Source organism: Euprymna scolopes, chromosome 3, assembly GCF_053919585.1.
Source record: "Euprymna scolopes isolate OS-2025 chromosome 3, ASM5391958v1, whole genome shotgun sequence".
NCBI classification, from domain to species: Eukaryota; Metazoa; Mollusca; class Cephalopoda; order Sepiida; family Sepiolidae; genus Euprymna; species Euprymna scolopes.
The window spans coordinates 117,252,661-117,280,582 of record NC_136484.1 but is presented as its reverse complement, the minus strand read 5'-3'; the positions used below and the strand labels follow the sequence as shown (position 1 = coordinate 117,280,582).

General features: G+C 32.0%; 2 protein-coding genes across 9 annotated transcripts in view; one reads left to right on the top strand and one right to left on the bottom strand.

Annotated features, from left to right (window-relative positions):
* The window catches only part of LOC145258202 (rho GTPase-activating protein 7-like), a 671,840-nt gene extending 652,139 nt beyond the window's left edge, over positions 1-19,701 (top strand). For all 7 annotated transcript variants that reach the window (XM_080116103.1, XM_080116114.1, XM_080116150.1 and 4 more), the window contains one exon: positions 9,656-19,701. In XM_080116103.1, the coding sequence (XP_079972229.1) occupies positions 9,656-9,770 (115 nt within the window). In that variant the 3' untranslated portion in view covers positions 9,771-19,701. The remainder of the gene's footprint in view (positions 1-9,655) is intronic.
* Positions 19,702-22,609: 2,908 nt separating this feature from the next.
* LOC145258221 (coiled-coil domain-containing protein 169-like) overlaps positions 22,610-27,922 on the bottom strand; it is a 111,218-nt gene continuing 105,905 nt past the window's right edge. For both annotated transcript variants that reach the window (XM_080116171.1, XM_080116180.1), the window contains exons 6-7: positions 26,969-27,147; positions 22,610-23,386 (exon numbers count right to left, since the gene is read on the bottom strand). In XM_080116171.1, coding sequence (XP_079972297.1) covers positions 23,284-23,386; positions 26,969-27,147 — 282 coding nt within the window. In that variant the 3' untranslated portion in view covers positions 22,610-23,283. The remainder of the gene's footprint in view (positions 23,387-26,968; positions 27,148-27,922) is intronic.

Here is a 27,922-nt window from a genome sequence, read left to right as displayed (position 1 = left end):
ATTTTTTTATAAATATATATATATATATACCAAAACAGGTGTGAGTCGCTGAATAATTCATCCTTCTATTAAAGCGATTAAATCCTCTTTCCCAAATTTGACTACTGTGCACTTTTAAACTCTCATCCTCGTGTGGCCTATGGGCCTTGATAAGTGGTAATATATAGTTTGTACAAAATATATATATATATATATATATATATATATATATATATAACAAAATAGGTTGGAGTCGCTGAATCACTCATCCTCCCGTTAAAGCGGTTCCATCCTCTTTCCCGAATTTGACTAATGTGCACTTTTCAACTCTTATCCTCGAGTAGCCTATGGGCCTTGATAAGTGGTAATATATTTTTGTTATAAATATATATATATATATATATATATATATATAAAAAATAGGTTGGAGTCGCTGAATAACTCATCCTCCCGTTAAAGCGGTTCCATCCTCTTTCCCGAATTTTACTACTATGCACTTTTCAACTCTCATCCTCGAGTGGCCTATTGTCCTTGATAAGTGGTAATATATATTTTTTAATAAAAGTATATATATATATATATATATAAAAAAATAGGTTGGAGTTGCTGAATAACTCATCCTCCCGTTAAAGCGGTTCCATCCTCTTTACCGTATTTTTTATACAGTGCACTATTCAACTCTCATCCTCGAGTGGCCTATTGTCCTTGATAAGTGGTAATATATATTTTTTAATAAATATAGATATAAATATATATATAAAAAAACAGGTTGGAGTCGCTGAATAACTCATCCTCCCGTGAAAGCGGTTCCATCCTCTTTCCCGAATTTGACTACTGTGCACTTTTCAACTCTAATCCTCGAGTGTCCTATGGGCCTTGATAAGTAGTAATATATATTTTTTACAAAAATATATACATACATATATATAACAAAATAGGTTGGAGTCACTGAATAATTCATCCTCCTCTTAAAGCGGTTCCATCATCTTTGCCGAATTTGACTACTGTGCACTTTTAAACTCTCATCCTCGTGTGGCCTATGGGCCTTGATAAGTGGTAATATATATTTAAAAATAAATATAGATATAAATATATATATACCAAAATAGGTTGGAGTCGCTGAATAACTCATCCTCCCGTTAAAGCGGTTCCATCCTCTTTCCCAGATTTGACTGCTGTGCACTTTTCAACTCTAATCCTCGAGTGTCCTATGGGCCTTGATAAGTAGTAATATATATTTTTTACAAAAATATATACATACATATATGTAACAAAATAGGTTGGAGTCACTGAATAATTCATCCTCCTATTAAAGCGGTTCCGTCATCTTTGCCGAATTTGACTACTGTGCACTTTTAAACTTTCATCCTCGAGTGGCCTATAGGCCTTGATAAGTGGTAATAGTTTGTACAATAGTTTGTACAATATATATATCTATATATATATATTACAAAATAGGTAAGAGAGAGAGAAGAGGGTGAGAGAGAGAGAAGAGAAAGAGGTAGAGAGAGAAGAGGGTGAGAGAGAGCAGAGAAGAGGGTGAGAGAGAGCAGAGAAAGAGGGTGAGAGAGAAAGAGGGTGAGAGAAGTGAAAGAGGTAGAGAGAGAAGAGGGTAAGAGAGAAAGAGGGTGAGAGAGAGAAGAGGGTGAGAGAGAGAGAGGTAGTGAGAGAGAGAGATAAGAGAAAGAGGTAGAGAGAGAGAGAAGAGGGTAAGACAGAGAGAGAGAGGGGTAGTGAGAGAGAGAGATAAGAGAAAGAGGTAGAGAGAGAGAGAGAAGAGGGTGAGGGAGAAAGAAGAGGGTGAGAGAGAGCAGAGGGAGAGAGAGAGAAGAGAAATAGGTAGAGAGAGAGAGATGAAGGTGAGAGAGAGCAGGGAAAGAGGGTGATAGAGAAGAGAAAGAGGTAGAGAGAGAGAGAGAGAAGGGTGAGAGAGAGCAGAAAAAGAGGGTGAGAGAGAGAGAAAGAGGGTCAGAGAGAGAGAGAAGAGAAAAAGGTGTACACAGAGAGTGAGAGAGAGAAGAGGGTAAGAGAGAGAGAGAGAAGAGGTTGAGAGAGAGAGAGAGAGATAAGAGAAAGAGGTAGAGAGAGAGAAGCGGGTGAGAGAGAGAAGAGGGTGCGAGAGAGAAGAGAAAGAGGTAGAGAGAGAGAAGCGGGTGAGAGAGAGAGAAGAGGGTGCGAGAGAGAAGAGAAAAAGGTAGAGAGAGAGAAGAGGGTGAGAGAGAGAGAAAGAGGATGAGAGAGAGAAGAGAAAGAGAGAGAGAGAAGAGGGTGATAGAGAAAGAGAGTGAGAGAGAGAAGAGAAAGAGAGAGAGAGAGAGAGAAAGAGGGTGAGAGAAGAGGGTAAATGTGCATCTTTTTTTATAGTAGGTAATGCTTGGGAGACTGTGCACATTGCCTCCTCCCCCCTCCCCCCTATAAACGCGGTTCCATTCATAAGAAAACAAACTCGTATAAAAGTAATTTTCGTGTATTTAAGCGGCCTTATACTGATAGCCACCCCTCCCCCTTCCAGTTTAACAGAGTTAGGAGGTAAAAACAAAATGGCTAAAGCCTTGTTTACATGGTAAACTATAGCAAAGAGCATAGTCATCTTTCTTCGCCGGTAAAAAACTTCAAGCAAAAATAAAAACATTTTCCCTACGTCAATTTTTATGTAATTTTGGGATTCTTCTTTTTGAAGTGCGATAAATCCGTTGGTAATAACGGTTCGACTCTTAAACTAATATTTAACTGTGTTATAGTATCAATGATACTCCTCGCAGGCAGCTTTAATGTACGTCAGAGGCTCAGCGTAGCCGACATTTTACTGAGCTGACGTCACGTCACGTGACAGCTAATGAATAATGTTAAAATGACAGGTTTTTTGGGGGGCCCCCCTGGGAGAAAAATGATCAGTTAACCCCCTTCTAGTTGTCCGTTTGACGTGAAATTTCGATATTTGTCATCCGGGTGATCAAGGTGCAATATGCTACCTAATTTGTCAACTTTGGTTGTGTCTGTCAAAAGTTTTAGCGTTACAAACAAACATACATACATACATACATACACACCGATTTTTGCCTTTTATATATATAGAAGAAGATGCATGGCTCTCTTTTTTTTTTTTTAAAATAGAGCACTCTAGGCAGTTGATAAGTATTAAGATTTTCTTGACTTCTTTGTTTCTGTCATCGACAGCTTTCTTCTTACAGAATCAATATTTTATTCTGGTCTGTAAATTTTTCTTGTCGATTGTTACAGCATGTCGTTAAGAATAGAAGTTAATTTTATTTATTTCTTTTAGAAAATAATTTGGTCTGTTCATATATATTTAATCAATGCTTTCTCTATTATTCTCATCTCGGTTTTCATTTTCAACTGTTGACAAAACGGTCAGCTGCAATACTTGTCTAGCCAAGCTCAAGAGTTCTGATACTGAAAAACAGTTTGTCTGACAATGACTGTGCATAGCAACTGGTGTGGAGGGGGAGGTCCAAAAGTTATGCCTCTTATTTTTTTATTTATTTATTCTGCTCAAATTAATCAAAGGGGATTGCAAATTGCATTGTTATGATGACTGAACTTCTGCCTTCATCGCCTGAAAGTTTCATTTCTGTTACAGATATTGACGGTGTGAGACTCTAAAAAAGCAACCCCTGTCATGGGCATGCATCAGAAGCAAAGACGCATCATTGCATTCCTGACAAAAGTGCATTGAAAATGGTGGTGACTATCTAGAAAAATAAATTCTGAAGCACAAAGGTCACATAATTTAATGGTACCACTCGTGTCTTCATTGTTCTTTTACATTTTGAGTTAATAAAAAAATTAAGAGGCTTTATTTTTGGAATTACCCTCATTATATATATATATATATATATATATATATATATATATATATATATATATATATAAATTCCAGGTTAAAAGCAACCAATGAAGTTTTAACGAGGTTAATACAAAAGTTCTCAATGCCGAAGTAGAGTAGGATATACTCTTTATTTGTTTTACTTAAGCATTAATATATTGCTACACATTCTTGAGCATGCTTCAGTCAGCCAGTTACAAGTAACTAGAGATGGCTCATACAAAAATGACTGAAACATGCTCATGAATGTGTAGCAACATATTAATGCTTATGTAAAACAATCAAAGTATATATTACACACTTTGTAATAGATTAAATTAAAATCAACTTCATATAGCCTATCTGCATGGCAAGTTTGTTTGATGTTTAATTAGTTTCCAAGTCTACAATTTTTTATACAAACACTCCATTTTATTTGTATCGGTGCTTCTTCATGTGGCAACACTATAATGTTGAGATCTTGTTTAGGATATTTTGAGAACAACAGAAAACGAGACCATGAAAGAATGCGGGGAATTATCTTGGTTTGTTCTATTGTCTTCTTGAGGTTTCATCTTTGTGTGGGTGCTGATTTCTCATTTTATGGTTTCTTTGTGGGATTTTCACGCCGTCTTTTGTCCTCACTTCCTTGCATTCTTGCTGTGTCCCGATTTCATTTCCAGCCAATCAATGACTCTGCACAAATAGTCTAATGAATATTGCCATGGAATAAAGCCTGATTTCGTAGTTCAAATCCTTGTGAATTGATTGTGTTTGTAATCGCCATCATCGGTTTAACATCCATTCTGGCATGTGTTTTAGAAATTGACTTCTAAGCTAATCCATCTCTGGCCAGGTCTTTATTCATCCCTCTTTCTCTCAAGTTCATCCTTATCACTTCCTGCCATGTCTTTATTGGCTTTCCCCTACCAACTGACCCTTCTACCTCAATTGTTCTACATTTACTAACCCAACGTGATTATACCAACAAAGTCTCCTGTTCTGCTAGATTGTCTGAGATTCAGATCCAATCCTGCCTTTAAGATTCTCATTACACATCCATCATATCATTCCCGTATCATTTCTCTCCATGCAACACATCCTCAAACCTCATTGGCCATGCTGCTCTTCCATAAATCATCACATTGCATACATCTGCCTGATAGACTCTTCATGTGATCGACTGGTCTTAATACAATTGATCACTATTTCAATACCACCTTTTTATTACAAATAGTAAATTTCCCATTCCAGTAGCTTCTTTTCAAGAACTGCAACCTTGTGGAATTTTCTTCCTGCTGACTGTTTTCCTCCTACTTATAGCCTTGCTTTTTTCAAGACTCAGGTTAATAGGTATCTCTTGTCTTTGCAATAATCATCTTTTAATCTCATTTCATCATGAATTGCACCACTTTCATGTCCACTTATGAAGATGGCAATGCAACTAAACCTTATTTCTAAAATTCTTCAAATTGTTATTTAAATACATTTCATGGTTTTGATTCTAGAAATTTGATCTAAATCTATTATATGATTTTGATTCTAGAAATTTGATCTAAATCTATGACATGATTTTGATTCTAGAAATTTGATCTAAATCTATTATGATTTTGATTCTAGAAATTTGATCTAAATCTATTATGATTTTGATTCTAGAAATTTGATCTAAATCTATTATGATTTTGATTCTAGAAATTTGATCTAAATCTATTATATGATTTTGATTCTAGAAATTTGATCTAAATCTATGACATGATTTTGATTCTAGAAATTTGATCTAAATCTATGACATGATTTTGATTCTAGAAATTTGATCTAAATCTATGACATGATTTTGATTCTAGAAATTTGATCTAAATCTATGACATGATTTTGATTCTAGAAATTTGATCTAAATCTATTATATGATTTTGATTCTAGAAATTTGATCTAAATCTATGACATGATTTTGATTCTAGAAATTTGATCTAAATCTATGACATGATTTTGATTCTAGAAATTTGATCTAAATCTATTATATGATTTTGATTCTAGAAATTTGATCTAAATCTATTATATGATTTTGATTCTAGAAATTTGATCTAAATCTATTATATGATTTTGATTCTAGAAATTTGATCTAAATCTATGACATGATTTTGATTCTAGAAATTTGATCTAAATCTATGACATGATTTTGATTCTAGAAATGTGATCTAAATCTATTATATGATTTTGATTCTAGAAATTATCTAAAATTTAATGACTAATCTTAAGGACTCTTTAAAATAAAATCAAAATCTTAATTAGTGTCTAATAATACAAATCTGAGATATTTGAATTTTCAATTAAGAGCTTGTGTCCATATCTCTCGACTCCCAATACACTTTAAAATATTCAAAAGAAACTGAAATCTGAGGAATATTTATTGATGTCTAATACAACAAGAGTTGGAGATATTTAAATTTTCACAAAAGACTTCTATCCTTTTTTCTCACTTTGCATTAAACTAAATATATCTCACATAACCTTTTTGTGTATAGTAGCTGATTTTCAAAATTCATTATTATCTGTTAATCATATTAGGTTGAGAAGTTCTTGCAGAATTTTTAATTTTGATTTCAAATTATGTATTTTTAAATAAGTTTTCGTTATAATACCTTTACTTTATATAACATTTTAAAGAGCGTTTTTTTTTTCGCTCTATCTAATCATTAAATTAAAATCGTTTTAAAACAAATGTCTTCTTTTCAGAATGTTAATATAAGATGAAAAAAAAAAAGCAAATTTACACAATTTTCTTATTTGAATTCAAGCTAGGCTGAAAAGTTGCTGAAATAGCTCACGATATCAACGAAGCCTTTGGCCAAGGAACCACTACTGAACACACAGCTAAATGGTGGTTTAAGAAATTTCGTCATGGCCACAGGAGTCTTAAAAATGATGAGTATAGTGGTTGGCCATTGGATGTCAACAACGATCAATTAAGAACCTTAGTTGAAGCCAATCTACACACAGCTGTTCAAGAACTTGCTTCTGAATTAGACGTAATGTATGTGACAATTTCCAACCACTTGAGAGATTGGGAAGACAAAAGAACTTGATGAATGGGTACCTCATGAATTGAATGACAACCAAAAGAAACGTTATAAAGTGTCATCTTCCCTTCTTTTATGCAACAAAAACAACCCGTTTCTTGACCGAGTTGTGACTGGCAAGGAAAAGTGGGTTCTTTACAACAACAGGTGACGTTCAGCTCAGTGGTTAGACACTGACAAAGCTCCACAACACTTCCCAAAGCCAGAGTTGCACCAAAAGAAGATTATGCTGACTGTTTGGTGGTCTGTGACTGGTCTCATCCAGTTTTTTGAATGGAAGAAAAACTATTACGGCGGAAAACTACTGTCAAAAATAGATGAAATACATCAGAAACTTCCAGCATTAGTCAACAGAAAAGACCCAATTCTCCTCCATGACAATGCCCGACCACACATTGCTAAACTGACTGCAGAAGTTGAACAAATTGGGTTACAAAACCCTGCCTCATCCACCATACTCTATAAAGCTCTCCATTACTGACTACCACTTTTTCAAGCATCTCGACAACTTTGTGTGAAAAATGTTTCAAGAACCTAAGCAATATCAAAAACGCCTTCTGCGACTTCAGCAATATCAGAACGCCAGATTTTTTACATTTCTGGCATAAATGCACTTGTTTTGCATTGGCAAAAGTGTTGATTCTGATTGTGCTAATTTCAACTGATAAATTTTTGTTTGAGCCAAGGTATGCTTGTCTGAACTTAAAATTACAAACAGCTAGAACATTCTGGCCAACCTAATACATACCAAATTTTTTTTATAGAGAAAATGTACTCAGTCCTGGGATATATTAAAATAATCTGCCCAAAATAATAAAACCAGTAAAAGATCTCAAAAAAAAAAAAAGTAATTCTAATATCTCCTCTTCATACTGGAATCTGTTGGAAAGAAGAATTGCAGAATCCAAATCTATTGCAGTTAGAATTTTTTTTTTTCTAATAAAAATATATTCTTTTAGAATAAATTACCTAATCGCTCTAATGGAACCCACTTTATGAATAGATTGGATGTTATTTATTCCTCTCCCATGGCAGGAGGATGTGACACAAGGGCCAGAAAGTGGAATTTGAAAAGCCAGCATCCTAGAAGAGCACCCTGACCTGCCAAAAACTTCCTGGGCAGCCTCATCGACAATGCCCGGTAGGGTCGCTTTAGGCAATTAGTAATAAATTAATGCCTTCTCAAAGGAAGAAGGCAGACTCTAAGAGGATGGGCCTTCTAGAACTGCACAAAAGCAGAGGCATACCTTGGTTAATGGGGAACAAGCCATCTCGACAATGGCCAAGACTTTTGACTTCAGTGCCGAGAGAAAACTTGGATGAATAAAACCAGAAAAAAAATATGAATTTATAAAAACATGCAAGAGGGGCAGTAACCAGAACCTGTCCAGCTTGTAGTCCTGTATGGTTAAGATGTGGTCGATGCCAAATCATAATGATATGATCCTAGCTGTAGCACATTAGATGGAGAAAATTGCTGGACTAGCTCTAAAGGGTTCCCTGAAAAATTTCATCGCATAATGACATCTGAACTTGTACGGCCATGCCATCCATGATGCTCCAAAATGTGTCCCATATTAGGCTGTTTAAGATATGGAAGGGATCAATTGATGATGACCTGATGCTAGGGAGTAGAACTTTGGCAAAATGGCAACAGACAGGAAGTTTAAAGTCTTTCACTTGAGCATGGAAAACAATAATTAAAAATGAAAAAAAAAAAAATGTTCATCTATCTGAAGAAATATTTAAGAATTTGATTTGTATATTTGTGTTATAAGATTTTGTTTTTTTTAATTTGAATTGAAATTGGTTAAAATAAGAGACATCCAAAGAAACAATCAAAATTTTACTTTTCTGAATTTTTGAGATTACGATTCATTATTTATATCATTTGGATTTTTCGGACTACTGTTCTCATCTTGAGTGTTATTTGCACGTTTTGGTCTATACAATCTTCTTCTTGTGTATCATGTTGAACTTTATAATCTGCACAGAATTTCGAATGGAACCCTTTATTTAATTCACATATCATGCTCTCGTTCTGCCAGCGAAGAAGTTCAAGGTAATTCGCAATTGTATTTTCAGTTGCCCACAGTCAGGATTGAACCTTCCATCTCCAGAAGAATGTAACTTTCACAGCTGAATTTTACAAAGAACTCTAACCACTGCATCAGGGATCCCTCTGAACAATTTTAACATGAATTTTAGAAGCTTTAAACCTTTTTTTGTTTCTACATATAAATATCACTAATATATATATATATATATATATATATATATATTTTAGATCTCAATATATTAATGATGGGACGATTCCAATATTTTCCACCCCCCGATTCCATATTAAATACTGATTCTTTATAAATCTCCAAATATTTAACTATAGTTTTTATTTTTCCTGATTACTGTAAAAACACATGTTAAATGTGCATATATATATATATATATATATATATAAAAATGGGATGATCTACAGATTTTTGTTTTGCTGTTAATTTAAATCAATAAATATTTATTTCATTATTACTACCAGCAGTGGAAGATTATTTAAAAAACAAAATCAAACAAAATATATATATATATATATATATTATGAAAGGAATTGTTTTGGGCATTGGAAAATAGGCACACATTTTTCCGATACCACAAAAGGTTCTGATTTTTCTGATTCTGATTAATCGTCCCAACACTAATATATATATATGTATAATTTTAAAATTCTAGTTGATTTCTTTATTCATTCATTTTTTTTTTTTTTTTTTCTTAATTTCAGGGGACGGTCTGTGCGCTGGTATAATTTGGCATATGGGCATATCAATGCTAATTTTATGGACCGTTTGAGAACGAGTTTCCAACAGATTGCTTCAGGGCCGGAAACAAAACTTTAAGATAGATTTCTTCACCAATTCCACAGACAGGAGAATTATCCTTAAGGCCAGGTGACTATTTGCAATTGAACTAAAACGAAGCAAGCACATCATGTTGGGAAAAAAAAAAAAAAGTGCTTTCCTTCAGCCATTATTTTTATAAACAAAGCACACTCATGCCATGCGTGATTTTTGGATGTCTCCTGATGTTTTACTCCCACAAACATATTTTGGATATCTCTCATATGTTCTTAGAAGCAGCTGTTTGTTCCTCAATGCACTTTGTGGTATCAGCTCTTACTACTTAAGATGAAAAACTATTACAAAGAAAGCAAGTAATCAAAACCCCTGTTAAAATAATTTTGCGGCTGGCATTCGCCATTTGTTTTTGACTGTTTGGATGGTACATATGTGTGCGTGTATATATATATGTGTGTGTGTATATATATATGTAAATAAGTGTACAGCATTTGTACGTGAGAGAAGAAAGAAACTGCGACACGGATTATTTTTTTAATTTTTTTTTTTTTACAGTTATCATCATAGTGCAATTCATTAACCCTTCTCACTCCGTCAGTGGATTTTCCGAGGATTTTATGAAACGGGATCATCATCAGTGTCAGATATTACGGAAATTAAAGAGATTTTTTTTTTATCATGAACACAGACAAGTTTTTGATGGCCTGCTCAGTGCGATTATTCATGTTGACAATATTAAAGAAATGGTAGAGTTGTTTGCTCTTTTTTCTGTGAAAAAAGGAAGAATTACCTGCTATTTTTTATTTTTTGGAAATGGGAGGGGGGATATATATATATATATTTTTTTTTTTCACGCCTTCCCCCTCCTCCATCCATTACTTAAAAATAAAAACTAAAATATTTTCAACAGTCATGTGATAAAGAATTGAAAAAAAGAAAAACAAAATTAATCAATATTCACTATGTGTCTGTATGTATTTGATGTTTATTGAAAGACTGCTGAAAGAAATTATGGCATTTTTGGTTAGGTGTATACCAATAGAAAACTGTCTTTTTTTCTTTTTCTATTTTTTTCCTTAAACAAAAATCCAAAAATAAACAAAAGGAAAGAGTTTATGATATATAATCTCTCTCTCTCTCTCTATATATATATATATATATATGACTTTCTATCCCTCTATTACAAAAAAAAATACACATTTAAAAACGACAAAGAAAAAATGAATCATGATTTCACAGACATCTATATAAGTTTTCTGTTAATTTGAACAGGGCATGTTTATTTTAAAACTTAATTTTAACCCATTAATTATTCACTCAAGAGACTCTTCCCAAGCATTGGTACAGAAGGTAAAATGACTCTTCCAAGTATTGGTTGATGTATCTAATGTCTTTCTTGATCTTTATACTGGGTCATTATTAATTCTTTGTGGAATGGTAATGTTTTACTTTTTATTTTATTGCAGCTATTAACTGAATGGGTAAAAAAAGCAATATTGGATTTTTAAATAGGTTTACGTCATTATTCAGCCTACAAATCGTGATATAATTCTAAAATTCTAGAACTTAGTTTGTTTTTTTTCTTTAAATTTCAATGATTTCCAATTCATTTTTTTGGAAAAAGTCTAAAGATATTTTACTAACCAGTTCTATCATTTTGTAGATTATAAGCTATAAATATTGCACTAGAATTTCATAATGACCATGTGTGGGCATATATATATATATATATATTGGGGATGGGGGGGGATGATTGGCATGTTTTTATGGAGTGATGCTTGCCACATCTGCATGGGCAATTTTTCCATTTATTAGCCTAAAATGTTCTTGCATTTAGTAGTTGTTATGGCTGTGTCGACAAACATTCTAAGCTTAAGAGAAAAATGAAATTTATATCAACTTCAAATCTACCTATTATTATTTTTACTCACTAGGAGCTCTTACAGAGATTACTCCCTGACAACAACCGGTGGTGTTCCTTGGAGTCTGGATGACAAGTCTCCTCAGATTTCAATCACTAGCTATTGACTTCTCAATGATCATCACCAATAAGCCTCCCTAAGGTCCCGGTCCTCGTTGCACTCAGCTAGTGGAAGTCTGGTTAGTGCTTTCTCCCCTCAGTCTTTTCACTATCCTCCTAGACTATTTATTGTGGTGCCAGTTTTTTTTTTTATTATTTGTGTGGGAGAAGGGGCGATAATTAAATTTAAGTAGACCATATGAAAGTTTAATTTCAGATATTGAAATCATTTGGATTATAATTTTATAAATTCCAACTAAACTGAAAACTAGAAATATATATAAATCTGAAAATCTAGAAAATAAAATGGAGGGCGTTTCAGTTGAAACAATTGTTTTTTATTATAAGTGAATTTTGTAAGAATTCTTAGCTGTCTACATTTGGTGGTCTTAATGCAATAAATTCTCTAACTTGAATACAGGTAAAATTATGACTACCTAGTATGAATATCTGGCATTACCCAGGAAAAGAAAGGAACTCTGTCCTCCTGTATCCACAGTCAACTCAGTGTTATAATATTATTATTTCAAACCCACCTCTGTAAAATTTGAATTTTTAAATTGCATTTAGAAGACATACAAAAAAATGCATTCTTTTGGAATTTTTCTTTTAATAAGATTGAAAAATGCTTGTTTTATTTAATGTTTTGTAAATCTTGATTTTAATGAATATTAATAATTACAAAAATAATTCAGTATAATTATGAAAGCTACGTAGGCATGATAAAAAACATACATGTGAAGTTGTCGCATAACTTTATTAATATAGATAAAAATAAACGGGGTGGTAGTTACCAAATATTCTTAAGAGTTTTCTTTCACAGCAAGACAATGTTTTATGGAAAATATACAGAAAAATTGTCAGTGGGGCATGTACATCCTCCCTGGATCTGTGCCTGAGATATATATATATATATATATATATGCCAGATGTATATTGTTAGAGATGTGCCATTTTGTGCAACCACAAAACTGAATAAGAAATTCATGCTTGTATCAAATAGCAATATTGTAGAATGTACAGCTGGACTGACTCTCCCACAAATACCTGTGTCTTTTTTTTTTTTTTTTCAACAAAATTTTTGTAAATTTAATCTATTTTTGCTCCCTTTATTAAATTCAGGGAAATGTCGTCTGTCTGTTTACACGTTTGTGTGTCGTAGCCATCATTTTCATCTATATTGGAAAACTTTTTGTGCCTTTCTTAACATAAAATATAAGTGGCGACTCAAACTCACCATGGTTACTCAGGCTTAGGAACACTTTTCGTGAGACTAAAAGTATGATGCAACTTTACTATACTAAACAATTAATTTAAGAGAAAAACATTGTGTACTTACATACAATGCAATGTCAAAATTAATATAAATTTTTAAAATTACAAAAAATGGTCCTGTAAAAAAATAAATTTATGTAAAAACAATTTTTCAAAGTTGCAATTTCACTGTAAATTAACCCTTTAGATGCTTGAAATCAAAGGGAGATAACTGCTTTCAAGTCGGCCATCTTGTTTATTTTTGATAAGACTACACACTTTTTTCCGAAAATTAGCTGTAGCACGTCTTCTACTGGACGATTTTGTAATTTATACTGATTTTGACATGGCATGGAAGTATGTAATTATGTTTTTCCCTGAAATCCCTTTGTTTGAAAATACACGATTGCGTTGGATGCACACTATAGTAAAGTTGCACCAAAAATACTAGTTAAAGCAAGTAAAATGTGTCTATATGACTTTCTGAACAAGCTTACATGATACATACAAAATTAATGAAGATCAACCTCCACATAAGAATTTAATCATCTTGTTTCAAACTTATATATCAATAATAAAATGTACTTATCTGAGCATTTTACTGCAGTTTCACTGCATTACCAATCATCAAAAATGTAACTCCTCTCTAACATTGAACATTAATTAATGCCAGACGTTAGTGACCAGTTCAGTACACTTCTGATCATTGGTAATGCTATGAAACTGCAGTAAATTGTTCAAATAAGTATAAAATGTATGTATTTTTTTTATTTAGAGTTAAATCTAATTAAAAATAAAAAATACAGAAAAATCTTTGATGTACAGACTCAACACAGAAGTCATATTCAAAAAGTATGTAAACTGATTAGTTTTATTTTTAACTAAAAAACTAAAATTTTTCTGAGCAAGCAAAATGAGACTGTCTTGCACTGTCATCTTGACAAAAATAAAAGAAAAAAGGGCAGATAAGTCCACGATAATTCAAACGTGCAAGGTCAGCTTTATAATGCTACTGATTTTTTTGCATAAATTGCTTTAAATCATTTAAAAATGACCTTCTTTATAAAAATAGAACTACTTTATCAATTATGTGATTTCTGGAATATGGCGTTTGTTTCATGACCGCTTTATTGACATAGATCTATACCATAGGATTTGTTTGTCAAAGATGTATTGTCCTGATTTGGTTCTGTTAAGATTTTGAGTCTGATATTCTTAGTCTCTCATATTTGATAAAATGTTGATACTTTGAAGTTATATAGCTTGATCAAAAGTATCACTATTACATGAAAAAATCTGAAACTATTATTTTATTATATGCTATAGAAATTTGTTAGTCTGACTCGTGTCTTTCGAAAGAGTGTATTCCAAAATATTTCTTGGTTTGCTATATCGGTACTGAATGTTTAGGTGAGGTTGTGGTACTCGGCCTGAGTAAGTTTGACTGTGAGAGTCCCCACAAATATATTATTTTCAACTTTGACGAAGGCATACTATATTTTCTCTTCTCATCTCTTCATGCATTTTAAAAAGAGCAGATGCAAAATCGTCTGATATATTTTAAAAACATTTACAACATCATCATGTGATTTGTTTTATTAAAGGTTTTTCGGAAGCTGCAAATATTAAATGGCCAAGTTTTTTTTGTTTTTTTTTAACAAATTATTTCATCAACAAATTTATATTCAGGCCTTTTCCGCTATGTAGGCATATAATGTAACCTTGAAAAATATCTGTTCACATGGAACATTAATAACGTTTGAACAAATCTCAGACTAGATTTTGTTCAAACTCTTCAATATAAATCTTTGAATTATCGGTGCATGAATACTAAAGGGATCAATGAGGAAAAATTCAAAGAAGCTTTTAGCAAAAACTCTGATCTTGTATAAGATCTTTTCACAAAGGCCTTAAAAAAAGTCCTTTGACATTTTTCTTCCTTTGATCTCAATTACAAATATTGAAAGTTAATATAAGATTTCAAAATTTGTTCAAACTCTTCAAAATTAAATTGTGCAGTGAATATATATATTTGTTGTACAAAAAAATTCAATGGGGATTTTTTTTTTTTTTTTAAATATTTAAACTTATATTTTAAAAGAAATCAGTTGAATATTCTTATCGTAAATACCATAAAATTTGTATGTATATATTTCAAATAAGCATTTAACAAAAATTCTTAAACTAAATCTAGGAATATCTCGGATTAATGGAGAAGTTATTTCCAAAAATTTGTTATGGATTTTCTCAAAAATAATTGTTTTTAAATGAATCTCAAAATTTCTAAAATAAATTAAATAAATGTTGGGATTTCCTTGAAAAAAATCTAAAAAGTGAAGTCAGTTGCAATAGAAATACTAGGAAAAATTTGAAAGTATCATATGTTCAATATTCCACCTGTAAATCTTTACAATTTCTTAGAATCCTTGTAATAAACCAAAGAATTTCTTAGAATATTTTAAGTCATAAATTCGAAGAGTCTTTCACATGAGCTTTGGAATTTCTTTAAAATAAACATCAGAAATCCTGATGGAACATTTTAAATATTCCTGAGAATTTTTTAAATTTAAGAATTTCTGAGAACTTGTAAAATAAGTCTCAGAACATTTTAGAAAGCTGTAAAATCCTTTGAAAAGATGTTTAGATTTTTTAGAAAATCTCAGAATATTGTAGAATTTATATATCTATATAAGTTTTACAAATTTTAGGAGAACCTTAAATTCTTAAGAAATTTTTAGATTTGAATTTAAAAAAAAATTCTTTTAAAAAAGCTTTGGAATTTTGACAGAATCTTCAAGATGAACTATAGAAGTTTAAAATCTTTTCACACATTGATTTGTCATGGCAACAATATATGTTGGCATAGCAGTTTGCAATGATACAGTGTAAACAATATTTGTTGACGGCTCCTTTTTATTACCAAGGTCACCAACAATCATTGTGAACACCCTATTGTATATGGTACAAATTTTCTTAGCTAATTCTATCTCTTTGGCCTGATTCTGATTTTCCTGAATAAATGGACAGATTGTATGTAAAACTTTTCAGTAAACAGTTTGAAAAGTTTTATTCCATATTTATGGTCATTGCTTGGAATAAATTGGCAGAATTTTAATCTTCCATGTCAGGGAATTAGTATTTCATTAATAACCACATTTCTTGAAGTACATATAGACTTAAAATCTCTATTGAGAAGGTTTAATAAGGGTTGTATCTTTCCTTGTCTATTTCTTTTAACGATTCCCTTGTTGAAGAAATGGAAACGGTTTAGAAGTAATTCAAACCTATTTAGAGTCATTTTTAAAGAAATGGGATTCTTGTGCAGTGGGTTATCGCTCCTATATGACGAAATGGAATCTTTTTGATCCAGTCCCATTAGGATTCCTAAGAATGTTTCAATTTCTTTTCTTTTTATTGGGACCCATTTTGTATGTCTTTTCCCTCCTTTTTATCATAGTGACTTGATCAGCATACTAATGCTAAAACATTAAAATTAAGGGAAAATGGGTTTTAACATATATAGCTTCAGCATTATGTAAATATGTTAAATAAGCTTTAAAATTTGTCATTTAAAAAAATGATTGTCCAAATTTCCTTGTATAAAGTTAGCTTTATTAAAAGATAACACTATTTTTAAAAATAAAGTTAATTAACACGTGTAATTTTAAACTAGGATATTTAATTGAATGATTTTTTTTCTCCACCCTTCACGTTTTAACTTGTTCTTAAACAGTCACTCAAAAAAAAAAAAAAAAAAAAAATTTTTTTTAAACAGCAGATTATCAAGCATTAAACTTATTTTTGTATAAGAGAATGTGGAAGGCAAAATTTATATATATGAAATGCGCTCTATACATAAGTAGAGCTTTTAGAAAGAAAAATTGACCAGAGAACTCTCTTCCCAAGGGTAAGAGCCATATATATATATATATATATATATATATGAATTAAAATATATACATTTTAGATGTCCTCATACCTACAGTTCGTTTGCCATAAAAATAATTTATCGGTGACTATCCAGTAGCACAAATTCGTCTATAAACAAAAGATAAATTTGTAATTCCGATGTCAATCACTGATGAATTGTTACTTTTTGGTGAGGAAACTATAGCTATGACAACATTCAAAATGTAATGAATAAATATATGTATACAAACCTGTCAGTTTCTGATATCTATTTTTATTATTCCCAGGGCAGGATTGATTTAATTTATTTTAACTTTGCATTTAATGGATGGTATCTAATTTTACTAACATAATGTATAGATCAATCAGTATTATATTTTAATTAAAATTTAAATCTTTCATATTTTTAATCATATTCAATCATATTCAATTTATTCATAAATTAGATGTGGGGGAGATGAAGATTATAGTTTTATTTAAAAAAAAAAAAAAATGGTTTCTGTATCGGAAAAAAGTGTTATCACAATGAAACTTTCTTGAGATATTGTGCAATATTGAGGTTGCTTGCTTTTTTTTTTTATCTCAGGGTCTTTAAGAGGAATTGTCTGTTTAAAACAAAAACTATATTTGTATTTTGTATTTCAGTTATAAGAAAATTTCACAAAAAATTTCTGTTTCCATGAGAAAGTTTTCTGGCATTTTATGACCCTAAGAGTTGACATAGCTTATGATCAAGAGAGATGCAACATTGATTTATCTGCATACCAAATTTGGTTGAAATCCATGCAGTCGTACACAGATCCTTTTATTTGTGGTGTATGCATATATCTATCTTCTCGGCTTGAGCACTGTGGTAAGTGATATCACCACCTACTATTAGCAGTAATGCAAAGTTCTTTGTAAACAAATGGAGCACTCTGTAGCAGTCAGTGTTTATATAATGTGTTGAAATATCACTTATAACGATGCACACTTCATAGTTGACTGCTTAAATTTGACGACTATTAAGGTTGTAGGTTTGTTCCCAAGTTGGGGTAGGTATCAGTCTAGTCACACTGCAGAGCTCTGATTCATTGAAATGGTCTGTCTGCAGATAACTAGATGTTTATATGTAGAATAGTATAAAAATATACTTCTGGAAAGCAAGTTATACAAAAACATTTGTTTCAATTTCAAAGGAAATAGTAAAGCTAAATGCATGGATTTACATTCTAAGTGACTTTCTATAGCCAATCAGTTCCCCTCTTCTAAGTAATTAGAATCTGTAATGTCCCTCATTTTCATCACACACCCGATTCATTTTTGTGAAACAATGACTTAAAGTGGGGAAAATATACAAACGACTACCTTGCTACAATAAGTAAACTCTCTATCATACATAAGGGATGAGGTAAATTAGTGTTGGAACGAATAATCGGATCGGAAAAATCGGAACTTTTTGAGATATTGGAATCTGTAACAGAATCAGAAAAAAAAAATTGTGCCTATTCCTTTAATTATATTTGATTTTGTTTTTTGAAAAAAAAAAAAAGTCTTCAACCATTGGTAGTAATAATATTTGATTTTAACTTCCAATAAAACTAAAATCGATAAATCACCTCCTCACAAGTGTGTTTTTACATGTGAGAAAATATATGCACATTTAAGATGTGTTTTTTTACGGTAATCAGGACAAAATGAGCATTTTATAGTTAAATATTTAGAGATTTATAAAGAATCGGAATCGGGGGAGGGGGTATTGGAATTGTCCCATCATGAAGGTTAATATCTGAATGCAAGGGACAAATAATGACTAGAAAATCTCTTTTTGTGAAATAGATTTTATAATCTTTGCCATGCTATCTCCAATTGCTTTTGTTTGTTTCCTCTACTTTTGGGTGAATGCCATGACCCCTACCCTCACTCCACTCAGGGCTTAAGTGATTCTGGCACCAACCACTATAATCAAATAGATGATTTTTAACTCCTTTCTCATCAAGTGATTAACAGTGTGTCCTTACCTGGTAAGTAATATGATCATTTCAGTTCAAAGCCAAACGAGTTTGACACAAATTATGAAAATTACATTTCTAAGGTCTAAATTAAAATGGCCATTTTAGGTTTGATTAAACATTTTTCTTTCTTTTTTTTTTTTTTTTTGTCTTTTTTAACACGTGGTAGCCATTAATTGCAAAATACATGATTATTTGTACAAAAAAACAAAAAAAAATGGGTGGAATAACTTTGATATCCAATATATATATATATGTGTGTGTGTTTGAAAGTCTTATCAATGCACATTTTAACATAGAATAACTTGGATGTTTTTTTAAGATATGCATTAAGATTTTCAAACATTTTAATATCTATTGAATCAATGCTTCTCACAAACCATAACATTTATGGAAACTTGGAACAAAATCAGCAAAAAATATGCAACGGAATTATGTGGATACCGTTATTTAACAACCTCACTTTTTGTTTTTAAACAGATTCTTCCAATATTAATTAATATTGTGACACAGTAGTAGCACATCGAAACGTCAGTAACATTTACATAATTCTGTGACATATTTTTGCTTTTTTTTTTCTATTTCAAATGCTCCATATTGTCGGATCTTGCATCAATTTCTGTTGAAAAAAAAACTGATATTCTTAAATCTTATGAATTCCCTAACACCAGTGTCCATTCTTCTCTTTTTACTTTGATATAGTAAGTGTGAGAAAGAGATCGAGAGAGAGAAAGACAGATAATTGAAATCCTCTAAAGATATTTTTATAAATAAATAAAATTATTATTACAATTCATAACTTGTTCTTTTCTTTTTATTGCTTCCACTTGACAGAATGACGTGAGTGTTTACTAATGAGTATTGCTAGAACAACAGATATTCTTATTTTAACTCTCCAGTATATATATCTGTTGACATGTTTTTATTTAGTACTAGTCTGGGTGCACAGCGTTGCCCGGGTGTTTAGAGGTGTGTTGAGCAAAAAAAAAAAAAAAAAAGTGGTAGTAGGCAGGAAGGCTCGAACCTGTAAATGTAGAGAGAGGTGTTAAAAAGAAAAAAAAAAAAAAAGGAATGGTAGGAGCATGAGGAGGGAATCAAAACAACAGTAGGAGAGAGGTCTTAAAAAAAATTAGTACGCAGGCAGGCTCGAAACTGATGCAAAAGCAGAAAAGAAAGTGAAAGAAAATTGGAAGTCTCAGCCGATGTCTCCATGACACGACGGAAGTCAAAAGCATTCAAATTAACCAAAGTCAATCCAATGACTTGCTAAAACGTTGGCGAAAAAGGTCGAGTTTAGGGTGAAAGAATTAATTTTTGGGCCAATTTTTTGATATTTGTCATCCGAAGGGTCGAGCTTCAAAACGATACTGATCTCATGAAAATCCGTTGCCTCTGTCGAAAGTTTTTGCAAAACAAACATGCATTTAAACAGACAGGTGAGATTTATATTATAGATGATGTGGTTCTCGGTTGATTAACTGTGTCCGATACATACTCGAGAGTCAAAAAACAATAAGAATATTCTCTTGTCCTAGCCATACTAATGAGCTAGGTTTTAATCTTAAAAACAAAAACAAAAAATTGATACGTGATATCCTAAGGTCAGAATCAAGGGTAAGTGGAGTTATCCAAGGATAGGAGTGGATGTAGATGTAGCGGCCAATGAAAAGGGAACCTTTGAGTTGCAGTCAACTACAGATGATAGACAAGCGACCTGTTATACATGTCAGTTGTATTAGTGGCTTAACAGAAAAGATTATAAAAAAAATAAAAGATGTGTTTATTATGATTCCCAACATTTTGTTACATGTCTACAGCCACTATATGTGATTTCCTCCACTGTGCCTAAATCTAAACACAGATTCCATGAGCAAAGCTTCTTTTCTTAGCACGGTAGCCTTCAAATGTAATTTAAACAAGCTCTTGTTGAGTTGTTCCCATAATCAAATTCTACCCAATTTACAGCATTAAAAATTACTGCACTATCACCTTACATTCGTTAACCCTTATCCTCGAGTGGCCTTCAGGCCTTGATAAATGACGATTCCCCAGTAAATATATATATATATATATATATATATATACACACACACCATCTGAAGTCTTTAGGTTAGGTGACGTGATGAAAATGGCGCAGATGTTGATGTGGGAAGAAAAAAAACACTACAAAAACTAGCATTGATAACATAAGATAGGCATTCGACCAGGGTCTGTTTGTGAATTTAAACTTCTGCTTTGGGAGTTCCACCCGCCCAAGATGAATATCGCATAAAGACTTTGTATGTGACTAAAATCCTCCTGATAGTTGTTAGCATAAAACTAGCAAATATCATTCGATCTTGTTCATATGAAATGCAATAAATATTTATACTCGGATAAATACCTGGTACTCACACTTAGCATTCCATTTAAGATCAAATTGTAGTATCTGTTCTAACCCTGACCAAATGGTCAGTCTCATCATGAATTCAAGATTATTGCCATCACAAGATGCAAATGAGTCAAATTTTACAATTTATTTTTTGCAGTTCTACTAATACACTACAGATATTGTATATATTACTTGAGTCTTACAAAATAATTTTTTTTTTTTTTTTTTTTTTTTTTTTTTACAACCTATCCCAGCATAGTATAAACACCCCAAACCACCCCTCATGTTAAGAACGGCTTTCGGAATAACCCCCCCCCCCCATGTTAAGAACAGCTTTCAAGGTTGGGGTTGTTTATTTCGAAACACGTTCTTAACATGGGGAGGTTGGGGTGTTTATAATATGCTGGGGGGCACGTCGTAAAAATTTCCCCAAAATAATTTTCAATATATATGTAAAAAATCAGTTTTCTACAAGAAACAAATTCAGCGCTCACAGGGTAAGTTTGAAATAGCATTTTAATAGTTAAACCCCTTTTGTTTTTAAATGTGCCGATGCATTACTTGTTAGTCTATCAGGCTTAAGTTTACATTCATATTTTTGTCAGCAGATGTGCAGATTGAAATGATTCATCTTAAAAGTATGTTTTGATTTTGGTGAATATATTTTACAGAACGATTCAAGTCCAGATTGAAGAAACATCCGATTCATCCATGATCATTACAATTACTAAGTTATCTATAAGGAAATATGGTTGGTAAATTAATCAAATGCAATTCTACCTTTATATTTCTGACATTTTTGTGTTAAAAGAAAAATAAATATAATAGTTAATAGAATTTAAACTTTGTGTTAATACCGATTCTGAGTGACAGAGCCATCTTTGTTTAGTCAATAAAATAAACAAAAGTAAACTTTTTTCTAAAAAAAAAAAAAATTTTAAATCAGTGCTCATAGGGTTAAAAGAAATTCTAGACAAATTTTAATGAAATTTGGAATTAAGATAGTTCTTAGAACTTCACACCTCACACAAACCAGCACCAAAAAACCTACTGAAGTGATATATTTTTTTTCCAACCAGGAAGTGCAAAACTATTGATGCATAACAATTGCTTTACAATCAAACCAAAACGCAAAGATTTTGTGAAAATGAATTGAAAAAAAAAACTATGAGGGAGCATTTAATAATGTAAGATTCGCTTCAATATTTATTTTTTTAACACAAATAGATCATAAGTCTAGGTAAACCTGTGGTACCATGGACTTCCCTCACCCACAGTCATAAAATCTTAGGAAATACATTACAATGAAAAAGTGATGAAGAAATAAATAACAATATGGGAGAAACATGTTTATTGTAGTGTACAGATAAATGATGTTATGAGCAATTAGCTGGAGAGGAGGCAGTATACAGGATTTGAATGGAAGTATCTAGCTCTGCTTAAAGTAAGGTCAGAGTAACAGAAACAATAAAACAGATATTTACCATTGCCGGTCGAACATAGACATCTTTAGAAAACAAGTTGGACTGTGTTTGAGAAGATTGCTGAATAAACAAGTTCAGTGGACAGAAGGGAATGGTCTTAACAGGCATATGAGATTGTTAAGTCTTAGCTGATCCTGGTTTTGGGAGATGGAAAGCTTAGCTCAGAAGTCCATACCAACAATGGGGCCTCACACACACACACATTTAAAAAATCAAGTTTATAGAAATGTGTAAATTGTAAGCCGATCATTTTAGACTAGAAACAACAGTAGAAGAAAATGAAGAGAAAACTATGGCACCCATACATTTTAGGAAGCTGACGTTTTCAGGTGGCTTACATAGTTGTACAAAAAGAAAATAAATTACTTTTGACTTATTTCTCAACTCTATTTCCTTTAAAATAATTTAAATTGATCATAGTAATGATTACTGTTTATTATACTGAGGATTACAAAAGTTTTGCTTTATGCAAGATGGTTGCATTAAAAATACTTTCCTCTTTGGATTTTTCCCTTGAGCTGATCCATTAGGATGCATCTGGATCTAAACTTGGCAGCACGTGGATCCCAGCAGTTTTCTTGATGGGACCCCTGCGTGGATCCAAAACTCTGTGATTCTCCCGGATGTTTCTGAAATGGAAAAGTCTTATTTGCAATCAAGTTTTTTTCTGTAACATTTCAGGTGGATTGATTCATGTGATTCTATTAATTCAAAAGCCATTTGTCTTAAATAGAATGTAAAATATCCAACCTCTCTGAAGTTTTCTATCTCTCCAACATGTTGTTCCTTCTATGTGTGTCTCTTGTTCAACGTCTCCCTCAAACAGTTTGATTTGTATTCTAACTCATGGGAAAAACTAACCCAAAACAGACGTTCTTGGCATGCCACAACTCACAAAGGGTCTACAATTGCGAAATCCGCATGCAATGAAGAACGCAAGAAAAAACATGACATTAGAAAAGTCAACACCTTTGATACAGAATTATCCCACAGGTGTCCAACATGTGAGAAATATTTCAGAGCTCGAATCAGTCTAACAAGCAATCTTCGAACCCACAGAACAATGGTCATCCTCGCAAGCCATGGACAAACATCACTGAAAGATGCCATTGAGGCTTGCAGCCTATACCTGGAGAAGGACATTAACTACTTTGAGCATGTGCATGGTGAAACGTTTCTTTTTATGTTCATTTCTCAAGAAGTGATTAAATCCAATTAAAATTGAACTACAAAAAAATGGTCACAATGTCTTTGAAGTCTTGACAAAGACCTCTAAATATGAAATAAAACAAAATGGTGGTAGAAACCCACCTAATAGATGTTACCGTGACATTTATTGGGTAGGTTTCTACCACCAGTCTTGATAATCACTTTTTTTTAAGTGATTACAGAGACTTCAGTAATGTAGCAAGATATCGCAGCCATTTTTTCTTGTTCTCCGGTAATGCTCAATATTACTTGATTTTCAAACCGAATAAATATTTTACTTTAAATAAAAACACTAAAAACTTATTTAGTTAGGTAGAAAAGTAACTTATCTTGCCTTTGATTTATTTGTTATATATTTGTTTTTTGACAACTTTGTCGTGCCTCTGCGGATTGTAATACAAACCCACAACATGTTTTTATAAAATCTAATAATAAACACATTTAAGAATTGATTTCCCCCACAAACCTTAACAACAGAAGGACAATTCTTTCGTTACACAAGTTCGATTTCCTCGTTTATAAATAGACTTCACAACCCTGTCTCATCCGATTTATTTATATGAAACACTCCTTATGAGAGAGAATTGTTTAACAAATTCTGTACAAGAGGTGTGTCAAGCACAATTTGAGATGAACACAACGGTTGCATTTCAGTTTGTCAACACATCCTGTTTTATTTTCTGAACTCCATTTTTTTTTTTTCGAGCAATACATCATTAATATAAACATGAAACGTTGTTTAAAAAAAAACTGTATAAGTATTCCATTATTGTGAAGAGTAAATGAGCCTCATGAGAGTAAGAGTTACTATGGACATGATCCAAAATGGACATTGAGGATGTAAAACTCTAATAAAACTGCCCCAAACATGACTTCAATAAACAAAGCTTCTTCCCTAAAACTGCCCAACTATGGAACTCTATTCTGCTAGTCCGCTTTCCAGCTGACTACAATGTCTTTATCTTCAAGTCCAACATAAACAAATTCTTCTTCAGCCGTCCCTGTAAATGATCTAATTATACTAAATTTCTTTTGCTAACGATTATTACGTAACTGTCTCAATGACTATAATAAATACATTGACCCTTATCCTCAGTGACCTCCAGGCATTGGTGTATGGTGACCTCTTTGTAAAAAAAGTAAGCAAATTCCTTCTATCATTTCGACTAGAACCCAAGATGAGAATCTAAAGAGGGATGATAATATATATTGCCAGGCGAACTATTCGTGTTGGGACGATTAATTGAAATCAATTGGAAAAAAAAAAAAAAAAAATTGAGACTTTTGGAGGTATCAGAATCGGTGTCAGACAAATTTGTGCTTATTTTCTGATACCAAAAACGATTCCTTTAATTATCTTTTTTTATTTGATATTGTTTAAAACAAAATCTTCCATTGCTGGTAGTAATTATGATGAAATAAATATTTATTGATTTTTAAACTATTAGTTAACCTAAAATCTATGGACCCCCCCCCACACACACACAAGTGAGGTCTAATGTTTGAGAAAATATATGCACATTTAACATATGTTTTTATGGTAATTGAGTAAAAAAATAACTTTAGAGCTAAATATTCAGAAATTTATAAATTATCAGAATCGAGAATTTAGTATGAAATCGGTAATTGTATTGGAATGATGAAACATATTGGAATCATCCCATCATTACTAAGTATATTTGATTTCAGCACTGACAAGCTATTTTTCACTGGATTAAGATGTGGTACAAAGTTGTTTATAATTAAAAGGTAAGTTAGTCATGAAATAAAATTTGCACTGAAAATGGCATCATCTACAAGGGTGAAAAAAATGCTTCTTTAAATTTTACACGAGGAAGACATCACAGTACTAAACAGCTAGTCCTGGATGCTTGCAAACATCGACTCTGATCATATTTCTGATTTTCTGAGATGGAGACTTCATAAGATTCCAACTAGAAACTGGACATGAGTTTTTGACGGGGACAGCGTGAACAATTAAGATTTTGCTAAAATTAAATCCCAATTCCAGAATGACTGACGCGTGTCGATTGATCTATTTGGGCCACTTCCAGATTGAAATCATATACTGGTAGTTTGATACTACTTCAAACTGTCAGAAAAAAAAAAAAAAAAAAAAAAACGAACATTTAATTCCTTCACTGTAGCTTCCAAGATTGTCACTGATTAAAAAAAGTATGTCCGATTTTGACCAAAGTTAATACTTTTATACAACCTAACATCACAAGTGTATTTAAGAAGTTTTAACATGACACAAGTAGAAAGGCCCAGCCTATAAAATTAACTGATAATTCTTTTATACAATCGTCTCCATTCAACAGATCAATATTCCGGAAGTCATGCAAACAAAGAGGCATTAGGACAAAAATGATCTTCCAGTATTTGAAACAGATTTTAAAGGAATAACAAAGCCAAAATTTTCCATTTGATAATCCAAATATTTTAAATTTGCATTTAATTTGATTTATAGTCATTAAACATTAAGACAGATTCTCTGGATTTCAATTTTTTCTTAAGATCCCTTAAGCTCAAGCATTAAATTTTAGGCATTTTCTAGAATCAAAATGATGTAATGAATTTTCTCCAAAATAAGAATAAGGATTCTAAAGACAATTTAATCTTTGTAAGGGGACATGAAATGTTGCAAAACTTGTCTAGTCTATATACCTATAAAAGTGAGAATGTGTGTGTGTGTGTGTGTGTGAGGACAATTCTCAACCTATATACTCAAAGAATTTTGGATCTACATGCTTGAAATTTAGTATGGAGGATATTCAGACATGTGGAAAACTTTAATCGGTTTTCATCTGGAAAAAAAGGCTGCTAAGAGGTCAAAAATGAAAAATTGGTTCATGGAGGTCATCAAATTTTTATCTGTTTGTCAACGGGCGACCTGCTAGAATGTATATAAAATAAAGTATATTTCTTTTTATTATTATAGAACTCGCATCCATGACTTGTTCTTTGAAATAATACAAATTAAAAAGATCAATAAAATTTACCCATCCACATCTCGATGTGATCTTGGACTGTACAGTTGGTCAACGTGATCTTCTGTCCGTGAAGGAACATTTGCTATCTGATTGGAGCGTTGCTTCATCTTCATATCTTCTTGGCTTCCCTTTGTCACATTTATTTCCAACATGCAGCGCTTGCGTTCGTCATTAGCTTTGTGATAGGCCTAAATAAATAAATATTGCATATATACACGTGTGTGTGTGTGTGTGCGTAGGAAAAATATATGATTGAAAATAAAATGTAACAATTGAAAATATTTATTGAAATACAAACGAGGAATTATAAGAATTAAAAATCCTTAATTCACGGATTTTTAAAGACATGCTTTTTTCATCAGAGGATAGACATTAGTTAGCGAGAATTTGAAAATATATATTAAAAAAAAAAAAATATGAAAAGCATTTTCAGCAAAAAAAAAAAACAAATTAAAATCAATCAATCAACCAATTAGCCTGTGAATCAATTTGTGCTTGAAACGGTAATCTGTGAAGCTAAAGAATCTAGAATCTAAACGCAAACAATTCAAATGTGAATTTTTGATTATCTTTATAGGTTCCAATTTAAAGATAATATTTATATTCATTTTTGCAATTTTAATCATATATATATGTATTAGAATTTTCAGATGGTATAATTATTTCCACAGCCAAGCAACGTTGCAACTCACACAAACCATAAAACTCAACAATCTGGAAGTTCAAGACTCGAGTTTCACCCTCATTTGGTCTTATCAATTAAACACATTCAAACTTGGGATAACTTGCAGGCGAGTACTTCATTACTTGAGCAACAGTGCCACACAAGAAAGTCTATTAACTAATGCAGATCAAGCCAACCATGGCGAAATCCAACTATGGAATGTACCTACATTGTTTTAAACAAGGTGTGTGGTCATTCAACAACTGAGTAACCAAGGCAATGTCTCACAAGTAGAATTT